At 43.3% G+C, this 12,039-nt stretch overlaps 1 protein-coding gene across 1 annotated transcript; it reads left to right on the forward strand.

The window, feature by feature from the left end:
- The first annotated feature begins 11,026 nt into the window (after nucleotides 1-11,026).
- On the forward strand, nucleotides 11,027-11,704 carry LOC120173904 (uncharacterized protein At5g23160-like). The gene is made up of 2 exons (XM_039180942.1): nucleotides 11,027-11,281; nucleotides 11,423-11,704. The coding sequence occupies exons 1-2, from the start codon at nucleotides 11,027-11,029 to the stop codon at nucleotides 11,702-11,704; spliced, it is 537 nt and encodes a 178-aa protein (XP_039036873.1).
- The last annotated feature ends 335 nt before the right edge of the window (nucleotides 11,705-12,039 follow it).

Genomic DNA, 12,039 nt, shown 5'->3' on the forward strand with positions numbered 1-12,039 from the left:
TCACTAGTTAACTTTGGCCAATAAAAGTCAGAAGAGATATGGGCCAAGGTCTTATCTCGGCCAAAGTGTCCCTCATTATGGAGTTCACTTATAATTTGCTACCTCAATGAACAATCTGGAATGCACAACTGTAATCCACGAAACAGATACTCATTATGCAAAACAAAATCAAGACGGTGACCCTCGGTTACCTCCTGAAATATCCTTCCAAAGGAAGGATCAGCTGCATACATTTCTGTGAACGTCTCAAAGCCTGTAACTTTAGTACTCATGGTGGTGAGAAGTAAGGTACGACGGCTCAAGGCATCTGCGACGCGGTTCAAACTCCCTGCTTGGTGCCTCAGCGTAAAAGTGAATTCTTGCAAGTATGCCACCCACTTGGCATGACGTCTACTCAGCTTGTGTTATCCATTGATGTACTTTAAGGCCTCATGATTGGTAAACAGAATAAACTTCTTCTGTACTAGGTAGTGACGCCAATGCTTCAGGGACTGAACTATGGCATAGAACTCCAGATCATAAGTAGAATAATTTTTCTTTGATCCCGATAGTTTTTCACTGAAAAAAGCAACCGGACGACCTGCCTGACTCAGAACACCACCAATGCCAACGCCAGATGCGTCACAATTTACCTCGAACACTTTGTCAAAATCTGGAAGTGCCAAAACTGGAGCCTCGGTCATCTTCTGCTTGACCAGTTGAAAACTGGCCTCTGCCTCCTCAGACCACTGTAAATCATGCCCCTTGAGGCACTCTGTGATAGGGGCGATCATAGTACTGAAATTTCTAATAAATCGGCGGTAAAAAGATGCCAAGCCATGGAAACTTCGGATGTCATGTAAGGTTTTTGGTATGGGCCACTCCAAGACTGCATCTACCTTTGACTGATCTGCATGAACACCATCAGTAGACACAACAAAACCAAGAAAAGTCACAGAAGTAGTGAAGAAAGAACACTTCTTTTGATTGACAAACAAGCACTCCGTTTTCAGCATCTCAAAAATAGCACGGAGGTGATCGAAGTGTGAAGTTCATGTCGGACTATAAATGAGGATATCATCGAAGTAAACTACAACAAATTTCCCTATAAAAGGTCGCAAGACCTGATGCATAAATCTCATGAACGTACTGGGCGCATTGGATAGCCCGAAAGGCATGACCATCCACTTATACAACCCTTGTGGCGTTTTAAACGCCGTCTTCCACTCATCTCCAAGTCTTATTCTGATTTGGTGGTAACCGCTCTTAAGGTCAATTTTTGAGAAGACCGTAGAACCAGATAATTGATCCAACATATCATCTAGACGGGGAATTAGAAACTGGTACTTAACTGTAATTCTGTTGATCGATCGGCTGTCAACACACATACGCCAAAAACCATCTTTCTTTGGCACTAGCAGAGCAGGGACTGCACATGGGCTCATACTCTCTCGGATATAGCCCCTCTCCAACAACTCTTCCACCTGTCGCTGCAACTCTTCAGCCTCCTTGGGACTGAGGCGATATGCTGGTCGATTTGGCAAACTTGACCCAGGAACAAGGTCAATTTGATGCTGAATATCCCTCATAGGTGGTAGCCCAGGAGGAAGATCCTCTGGCATCAAGTTAGAGAATTCTGCTAGAAGTCGCTGCACTTCTACTGGTAAATCTGCATCCACGTCTACTGCATTGTTCTCGCAAGGTAGTAAGGCATAGACCACGTCGCCATGCTCAATCTCATTTAAAAACCTGGATATAGAAAGCAGAGTAGTATTATGGGTTACTGGGTAGGAGTGAGTCCTTCCCGCCGAGGTGCCAACACAATCTTTTTTCCCTTGATGCTAAGGGAATATGTATTCTTCCGTCCATCATGAATGACACTGCGATCATACTGCCAGGGTCGACCCAACAATATATGACACGCATCCATAGACACAACATCACACCAGGCATTATCAAAATATTTTCTACCAATTGAAAAAGACACGAGGCATCGCCTATCAACTGTTACCTCACAGCCTTTATTTAGCCATGACAGCTTGTATGGCTTAGGATGACGGTCTGTCTTCAACTGCAATTTCTGGACAACCTCCTCGGATACTACATTCTCACAACTACCGCTGCCAATGATCATTTTGCAGACTTTATCTGCAACTGTGCAGGTCGTGTGGAAAATATTGGTTCTCAACCAATCGTCCCCTGAATCGCCCTTGGGAGTAAGTAGACTCTTGCGAACGACCAGAGTCTCATGACCATCTCCATACAGCACATCATCAATTTCATCATCGTCATACACGGGTTCGCCAATCTCCTCAGTCTCGTCTTCCGCGTTTTCCTCAATCAACAAATTTTTGCTCTTTTGACTAGCAGGCTTCTTGCAATCAGTCGCCCTATGCCCTTGTTCACCACAACGAAAACATCTAATAGTAGGGTTAGAATTACCCTGCGGTGGCTGTTGAGCAGGAAGGGAATCCTGATGACGAACTGGTTGACTATTGTGATCGTTCCTGATCACTGGTCTCATGTTTTGTTGTTTTTCAACAGCAAGTGCACTCTGGTAAGCTTCCGAAACACTCCACAGTGAATGAAGGCTGAGGACATCTTGTAAGGGCTGGCGTAAACCCCCCAAATACCGCGCCACTATTTGCTCCCCCGTCTCAGATTAATCGTTCCAAGCGACCAATTGGTAAAACTCCTCCGTGTAATCATTGACTGATCGTGCGCCCTGCCTCAACGCATGAAGTCGCTGAAACAAGGTTTGCATGTAGCCGAAGGGAAGGAAGTGACCCTTCATCTTCTTCTTTATCTTCTCCCAATCAATGATCTTGGCCTTGCCCTGTCTTTCTCGTGAACGTCGCAACTGTTCCCACCACGCAGATGCTCTGCTCTTGAGTTTGATGGCGATCAGTTTCACTTTCACACGATCGGGGACTTCCTTATATTCAAAAATATGCTCTACTTCATTAATCCAATCCACGAATCCCTCGGCCTGTAACGTACCAAAAAACTCAGGGAGATCGATCCGAAAACCGAGGTCTCCATGACGCTCTTCCCGACCACGGTGTTCCCGGAATAGAGCACGATTGTGATATGGATTTTCGAAAGCGAAATTGGTATCATGATCAGAGGCCTCACCATCCTTGAAATCCTGCGCAGCCAGGCGCTGGGTTAATTATGCGACTTGCCTCTGTAAATCCGCAATTATCACATCCTGAGCGTTGCGATCACGGCGTTGGGCTTCCTCATTTGGAACCTGCTCACGACAACCACGACCACGACCTCCAGCCATTAAAACTGGTGAAATTTCCCAGGAAGATGTTGAAGCTCTGATACCAACTGACGCCAGACAGAATAGTGATTATCCTACAAGCGCTCCAACAGATGATTCACAAGAGAAAATTCGTCCAAAAAAATCCAGAGAAAAAAAGTCTCTAGGGTTTAATAAAATATTATCAAATCAAACAATCCCAAAAATCAGTCCACAAGTCGGACTGTTATAGCCAAAAATCTTCTTTATTCGAATTTTGCCAAAAATAGCAAAATCTCGAAAATCACTCTATATTGAAATTCGAAATAAAATAAGCAATCTCCAAAAAATCCGGCCTAAATCGGATTTAAATTGACTTCCGAATTGACAATCGAAATATTATCATAAATAGTAAAAAATATCTAAATCTAGTGATTCGGAGGGGAAAACGGTAGAATTTTAGGTTGAAAAAAGGCCAGATGGAGCATAGCTTATGTGGAGAGCGTGCGCGTCGAAAAGAGCTTTCCGGATTGGGGTCTTATGCGCTATTCTGACACCTGTACCAAAGTTATGGCCAAAAGACTGAAACATACTCAAAACGACCCCAGTGAGGAACATGTCACAATTAATTCCCGCCTTAGCGCCGATCTGCTAATTCATGGTATCTCAGCGCCATCAAGGTGCAATCTGACAGCTCAGCATCATCTGTCTCGGATCCCCCTGCATCAGTCACCCCGGGTTGGAAAGAACTCGTCCTCGAGTTCGGAGTAGTGTCATCAGAATCCACAAAACAATGACTCAGGTGCTTCACATTAAAGACATCAGAAGTCTTCAAGTGGCTGGGAAGGCGCAACCTATAAGCATTATCATTGATCTTCTGCATAACCTCACAAGGTCCAATCTTCCGATCCTTAAGCTTATTATACTCACCAATAGGAAAACGATCACGAGTTAATACAGCCCAAACAAAATCACCAACATCAAAAAGTACCTGACGACGATGATTGTCGACCCGAGTTTTGTACTTAGTATTGCTCTCATGAATGGTTTATTTCACCTGCTCATGGATACCCCGAAGATACTTTTCCATCTCATCTGTTTTAGGATTGAAACGACCTATACGTCGAATAGGGGCTAAGTCTAGTACCCCGGATGGGTTCTGACCATAGACAATCTCAAATGAGCTTAAACCTGTGGTTCTGTATTTTGATATGTTATAGGCAAATTCTGCCTGAGGCAATGCCAAATCCCACTGCTTCGGCTTCGTTCCTGCCAAACACCTCAAGAGGTTTCCCAAACTTCGGTTCACCACCTCGGTCTGGCCATCCGTCTGGGGTGGTAGGCGCTACTGAAATTCAACTGCGTTCCCAGTTTCCCCCACAGGCTCTTCCAGAAATTACTGATGAACTTAGTATCACGATCTGAAGTGATGGATCGAGGAACACCATGTAAACGCACAATCGCCTTGAAATAGAGATGGGCAATCCGGTCAGCATCCATAGTCTTTCTGCAAGCTACAAAATGAGCCATCTTGGAAAACCTGTCAACCACAACAAAGATAGAATCCGAGGCCCTTTGGGTGCGGTGTAAGCCTAGTACAAAATCCATGCTGACATCGAACCAAGGAGCTTCAGGAACAGGTAAGGGAGTGTACAAGCCCGCATTGGTGAGAACTCCCTTAGACCGCTGGCACACATAACAACGGTCCACATAATGGACCACATCACTAGTCAACTTGGGCCAATAAAATTCAGAAGAGATAAGGGCCAAGTTCTTATCTCGGCCAAAGTGTCCCTCATTATGGAGTTCACTTATAATTTGCTGCCTCAATGAACAATCTGGAATGCACAACTATAATCCACGAAACAGATACCCATTATGCAAAACAAAATCATGACGGTGACCCTCAGTTACCTCCTGAAATATCCTTCCAAAGGAAGGATCAGCTGCATACATTTCTGTGAACGTCTCAAAGCCTGCAACTTTAGTACTCATGGTGGTGAGAAGTAAGGTACAACGGCTCAGGGCATTTGCGATGCAGTTCAAACTCCCTGCTTGGTACCTCAGCGTAAAAGTGAATTCTTGCAAGTATGCCACCCACTTGGCATGGCGTCTACTCAGCTTGTGTTGTCCATTGATGTACTTCAAGGCCTCATGATCGGTAAACATAATAAACTCATTCTGTACTAGGTAGTGACGCCAATGCTTCAGGGACTGAACTATGGCATATAACTCCAGATCATAAGTGGAATAATTTTTCTTTGATCCCGATAGTTTTTTCACTGAAAAAAGCAACCGGACGACCTGCCTGACTCAGAACACCACCAATGCCAACGCCAGATGCGTCACAATTTACCTCGAACACTTTGTCAAAATCTGGAAGTGCCAAAACTGGAGCCTCGGTCATCTTCTGCCTGACCAGTTGAAAACTAGCCTCTGCCTCCTCAGACCACTGGAAATCATGCCCCTTGAGGCACTCTGTGATAGGGGCGATCAGAGTATTGAAATTTCTAATGAATCGGCGGTAAAAAGACGCCAAGCCATGGAAACTTCGGATGTCATGTAAGGTCTTTGGTCTGGGCCACTCCAAGACTGCATCTACCTTTGACTGATCTGCATGAACACCATCAGTAGACATAACAAAACCAAGAAAAGTCACAGAAGTAGTGAAGAAAGAACACTTCTTTTGATTGACAAACAAGCACTCCATTTTCAGCATCTCAAAAACAGCACGGAGGTGATCGAAGTGTGAAGTCCATGTCGGACTATAAACAAGGATATCATCGAAGTAAACTATAAAAAATTTCCCCATAAAAGACGGCAAGACCTGATACATAAATCTCATGAACGTAATGGGTGCATTGGATAGCCCAAAAAGGCATGGCCATCCACTCATATAACCCTTGTGGCATTTTAAACGCCGTCTTCCACTCATCTCCAAGTCTTATTCTGATTTGGTGGTAACCGCTCTTAAGGTCAATTTTTGAGAAGACCGAAGAACCAGATAGTTGATCCAACATATCATCTAGACGGGGAATTGGAAACCGGTACTTAACTGTAATTCTGTTGATCGCTCGGCTGTCAACACACATACGCCAAGAACCATCTTTCTTTGGCACTAGCAGAGCAGGGACTGCACATGGGCTCATACTCTCTCAGATATAGCCCCTCTCCAACAACTCTTCCACCTGTCGCTGCAAATCTTCAGCCTCCTTGGGACTGAGGCGATATGCTGGTCGATTTGGCAAACTTGACCCAGGAACAAGGTCAATTTGATGCTGAATATCCCTCATAGGTGGTAGCCCATGAGAAAGATCCTTTGGCATCAAGTTAGAGAATTCTACTAGCAGTCGCTGCACTTCTACTGGTAAATCTGCATCCACGTCTACTGCATTGTTCTCGCAAGGTAGTAAGGCATAGACCACGTCGCCATGCTCAATCTCATCTAAAAACCTGGACATAGAAAGCAGAGTAGTATTATGGGTTACTGGGGTAGGAGTGAGTCCTTTCCGCCGGGGTGCCAACACAATCTTTTTTTCCCTTGATGCTAAGGGAATATGTATTCTTCCGTCCATCATGAATGACACTGCGATCATACTGCCAGGGTCGACCCAACAATATATGACACGCATCCATAGACACAACATCACACCAGGCATTATCAAAATATTTTCTACCAATTGAAAAAGACACGAGGCATCGCCTATCAACTATTACCTCACTGCCTTTATTTAGCCATGACAGCTTGTATGGCTTAGGATGACGGTCCGTCTTCAACTGCAATTTCTGGACAACCTCCTCGGACACTACATTCTCACAACTACCGCTGTCAATGATCATTTTGCAGACTTTATCTGCAACTGTGCAGGTCGTGTGGAAAATATTGGTTCTCAACCAATCATCCCCCTAAATCGCCCTTGGGAGTAAGTAGACTCTTGCGAATGACCAGAGTCTCATGACCATCTCCATACAGCACATCATCAGTCTCATCATCGTCATACACGAGTTCGCCAATCTCCTCAGTCTCGTCTTCCGCGTTTTCCTCAATCAACAAATTTTTGCCCTTTTGACTAGCAGCCTTCCTGCAATCAGTCACCCTATGCCCTTGTTCACCACAACGAAAATATCTAATAGTAGGGTTAGAATTACCCTGCGGTGGCTGTTGAGCAGGACAGGAATCCTGATGACGAACTGGTCGACTGTTATGATCGTTCCTGATCATTGGTCTCTTGTTTTGCTGTTTTTCAATAGCAAGTGCACGCTGGTAAGCTTCCGAAACACTCCACAGTGAATGAAGGCTGAGGACATCTTATAAGGGCTGGCATAAACCCCCCAAATACCGCGCCACCATTTGCTCTTCCGTCTCAGATAAATCCTTTCGGGCGACCAATTGGTAAAACTCCTCCGTGTAATCATCGACTGATCGTGCGCCCTGCCTCAATGCATGAAGTCGATGAAACAAGGTTTGCGTGTAGCCGAAGGGAAGGAAGTGACCCTTCATCTTCTTCTTCATCTTCTCCCAATCAATGATCTTGGCCTTGTCCTGTCTTTCTCGTGAACGTCGTAACTGTTCCCACCACGCAGATGCTCTGCCCTTGAGTTTGATGGCGATCAATTTCACTTTCACACGATCGGGGACTTCCTTATATTCAAAAATACGCTCTACTTCATTAATCAAATCCACAAATCCCTCGGCCTGTAATGTACCAGAAAACTCAGGGAGATCGACCCAAAAACCGAGGTCTCCATGACGCTCTTCCCGACCACGGTGTTCATGGAATAGAGCACGATTGTGATATGGATTTTCGAAAGCGGAATTGGTATCATGATCAGAGGCCTCACGATCCTCAAAACCCTACGCCGCCAAGCGCTGGGTTAATTCTGCAACTTGCCTCTGTAAATCTGCAATCATCACATCCTGAACGTTGCGATCACGGCGTTGGGCTTCCTCATTCGGAACCTGCTCACGATGACCACGACCTCCAGCCATTGAAACTGGTGAAATTTCCCAGGAAGATGTTGAAGCTCTTATACCAATTGACGCTAGACAGAATAGTGATTATCCTGCAAGCGCTCCAACAGATGATTCACAAGAGAAAATTCGCCCAAAAAAATCCAGAGAAAAAAAGTCTCTAGGGTTTAATAAAATATTATCAAATCAAACAATCCCAAAAATCAGTCCACAAGCCGGACTGTTATAGCCAAAAATCGTCTTTATTCGAATTTTGCCAAAAATAGCAAAATCCCGAAAATCACTCTAAATTGAAATTTGAAATAAAATAAGCAATCTCCAAAAAATCCGGCCTAAATCGGATTTAAATTGACTTCCTAATTGACAATCGAAATATTACCATAAATAGTAAAAAATATCTAAATCTAGTGCTTCGGAGGGGAAAACGGTAGAATTTTAGGTTGAAAAAAGGCCACATGGAGCATAGCTTATGTGGAGAGTGTGCACGTCGAAAAGAACTTTCCGGATTGGGGTCTTATGCGCGATTCTGACACCTGTAGCCAAAGTTATGGCCAAAAGACTGAAACATACTCAAAACGACCCCAATGAGGAACATGTCACAATCAATTCTCGCCTTTGCATCGATCTGCCAATTCATGGTATCTCAGCGCCATCAAGGTGCAATCTAACAGCTCAGCATCATCTGTCTCGGATCCCCCTGCATCATCTGGGAACAAGTATGCCAACCTGTTATCCAAGGGGGGCTAGGAATTAGACAAATGGGGAGTCAAAACGAAGTGTTCCTGATGAAACTCGCTTTTCACCTTATTTCCAATCGGGACCGTTTATTGGTGAAGGTTTTTCGGACCAAGTATAAACTACTTGATGATATCCCCGGCCATATTTGGAGGAATGGATGCTCTCGGTTATGGCGAGGGCTTGCGTCAATTTGGGATGAGGTTCAAAGAGGCATTATGGAACTTGGGGAACGACAGTAACGTTGACTTTTGGCTGGATGACTGGGTAGGTGATACTGGGCCTCTAATTCATCATTGTATTAGTCCTCCCCCAGCTTCTTCCTCGTTGACTCCTGTGTGTTCCATGGTTGACGAAAATGGCGAATGGAATTGGAGAGGCTTTCGGCAATTCCTACCGGACACAATTCTTCTTTCAATTGCTGCGGTTAAACCGCCTCTACCGTCCGGAGGGGCTGATGTTCCGGGCTGGAAATGGGAAAAAAACAGGCGATTTTCCACTACAAGTGCTTATAGTCGCGGAACTCTGAACACGAACTTTGTAGAAGCTGATATCTGGAAATGTATTGCTAAGTATAAGGGGTTGCCTCGAGTCAAAATGTTACTTTGGCTACTTTTCAATAATATACTTATGACAAATGAGGAGCGGCTTCGGCGCCATATGACGGATAACCCCGGGTGCGGCTTCTGTGGGGCTCTTTTGGAATCCGTTGCCCATGTTTTCCGGAACTGTGTTGCGGCTGCTCCCCAGTGGATATTGGATAACGCTGATTAAACCTGAGTTGGTTGCTGAATTTTTTAGTTTAGATATGGTCGACTGGGTTCACACTAATATTCAAAACCCCATGTATTTCAAGTCAGAGGGGAGGGTTGGGATCTTCTCTTCGGGCTCTCATCTGGTGCATTTGAAACAAAAGGATCAAGCTGATCTTTAACTCTGATAATAATGTGAGCGAAAATATCCTTCAAAGAGCTATTCATATGAGCAGGAAAACTAGGGTGGCTTCTGCACATAAAGTTTCCATGCAAAACCAGGTTTGTCGAGAAAATCGGACCAATGCCAAGTGGTTCCGTCCACCGACCGGGTGGTTTAAAATAAATGCGGATGGATCTCGTCATCCATCTTCGGGGCTTTCAGCGTGTGCAGGCGTTATTCTAGACTCGAATGGGAAGTGGATAAATGGTTTCTCCACAGCTCTAGGGCAGTGTTCGGTATTGGATGCAGAGTTATGGGGCTTATGTGAAAGTCTTTCGAGGGCCTGGGATCTTGGTTTGAGAAGGATTGTCATCGAAACGAATTGCGCCGAAGCGGCAACAATTCTTCGACAGGGTGTGTGCATGGATCGTATCTCTCATTTGGCTCCTCATTTATGTGCTTTGCTATTGCGTGAATGGAACTTGAAGATTTCGCAGACCGTGCGTGAGAATAATGCAGTAACAGACATGCTGGCGAAATATGCCTGGAGACTACCATTTGGTGTTCATTGTTTCAACAGCCCACCTCTTTGGATACAACCACTGCTGGAATCAAACATGGTCGTAGGCTTTAGCTCTTAACCTTGTCTTACTTTACCTTCATATTCAAAAAAAAAAAGATTAAGTTAATAACAAAATATATTTAATAAGTTAATGTAAAAAATATTTTTTAAAGTTAATTTATTAAAAGTATGAATAAATTGAGATAATATCTAAAAGTAATACTAAATTTATTTTAATTTATTAAAAATAAAATTAAATTGAGAGAATTTGTAAGTAGCATTGAACAAATATGTGATTATATTAAAATATCACGTCACATGATAAGTTAATTATTAACGGCAATTAATTTGTGATGATTATATCTTAATTATAAAACGAAAGTGATCATATCTTAATTAATTAAAAACAATGTAACAATATATTATTTTTTAAATTAATAAAAAATTTAAATAAAACACAAACATAAATGATCGTAATATTAATCAACCTTAAAATCAAATAAAACAAAACAAAACGCAATAGAATAATAGTATTAGTTATAGCGAGAGCCAACCATTTTGAGTATTCAAAGTTCCTGCTCCTGCATGTCTACGTTCTCCCTTCTTCTCTTCTTCCATGGCTCAGCCCCATCAAACCAACCCCAGAATCGGTTGTTTTGTGTTTTACATGAAGAAGAAATCCCAGCAAAACAACACCCGATCGCTTTATTGGGCAAGGTTTCGCTTAATCTCGAGGAATTCAAGCACCAAAGCCGTGCCTGTGAACAACAAAGACAAGACCGGGGCTGATCGTAGCAAGACGAAGAAGAAACCAGATAGCACCGAGCGACTGCCCTCCACTAACCATTTTGCACGAGAAACACTTAAAGAGGTTTGTGTTAAAGAGTTCAAACTTGAAATGAAACGTTAATTGATAAGCTTATTTTAGCTCTGTACAACCGCAGCATTATTACACTGGTTCAAAAAGTGATCTATGCTTATGGATTTCCGAAATGCTCCGATATGATCGAAGGTTCTCCTACTGGAAAACAAGGAATTTGTGGAGAAATTCGAACCGGTGATGGGTATATCGATTATCATGGTGACCTTGATAATAATGGCAATATGGGGTCGAGTATGCGCCATTCTTTGTACGTCGGCATGCTTATATATTTTCCCTCGTTTCCGAACCAGAAGTATCGGTAATGAAAGCACCACCCCCAACGCCGACGATTTGCATTTGAGCTCCGAGGAGTATAAGAAGAAGGTGGTGCTGGAAGGGTTGCTCTGGAGGAACCGACCGTTTACCTTATGAAATCCTTTTTGCAAAAGACAAATTTCTCTGTTGGCTTGGATCATGTGCACGTTAGATGTAAGTGTACTGGTTTGCTAAAGTGAGTCCGATGGGCATTTTGTGTAAGTTATTAGTATCAAAAAATCGATGGAAAAATCTTTATTAGTAAAAAAAGGCTTAATACAAAAACAAGTGTATGCCCCGAAAATATTGCTTAAAAACTTTTTCGGAAAAAATAGTGTTTAAAATTTTCTCTGTTATCATCTTAGGTGTCTAGACGTTATAGTCCGTTAAAAAAACTCATTAAGTGACATATGTCACGTTCAAGTAATTTTAAAAAATTGATTTAAAATAAA

Source organism: Hibiscus syriacus, unplaced genomic scaffold, assembly GCF_006381635.1.
Source record: "Hibiscus syriacus cultivar Baekdansim isolate YM2019G1 unplaced genomic scaffold, ASM638163v2 tig00111990_pilon, whole genome shotgun sequence".
NCBI classification, from domain to species: Eukaryota; Viridiplantae; Streptophyta; class Magnoliopsida; order Malvales; family Malvaceae; genus Hibiscus; species Hibiscus syriacus.

Excerpts from the sequence above, each read along its gene's own strand:
- LOC120173904 (XM_039180942.1), top strand. The coding sequence starts at position 11,027 with ATGGCTCAGCCCCATCAAACCAACCCCAGAATCGGTTGTTTTGTGTTT. Across the intron at positions 11,282-11,422 it reads CACGAGAAACACTTAAAGAG|GTTCTCCTACTGGAAAACAA; the intron begins GTTTGTGTTAAA and ends ATATGATCGAAG.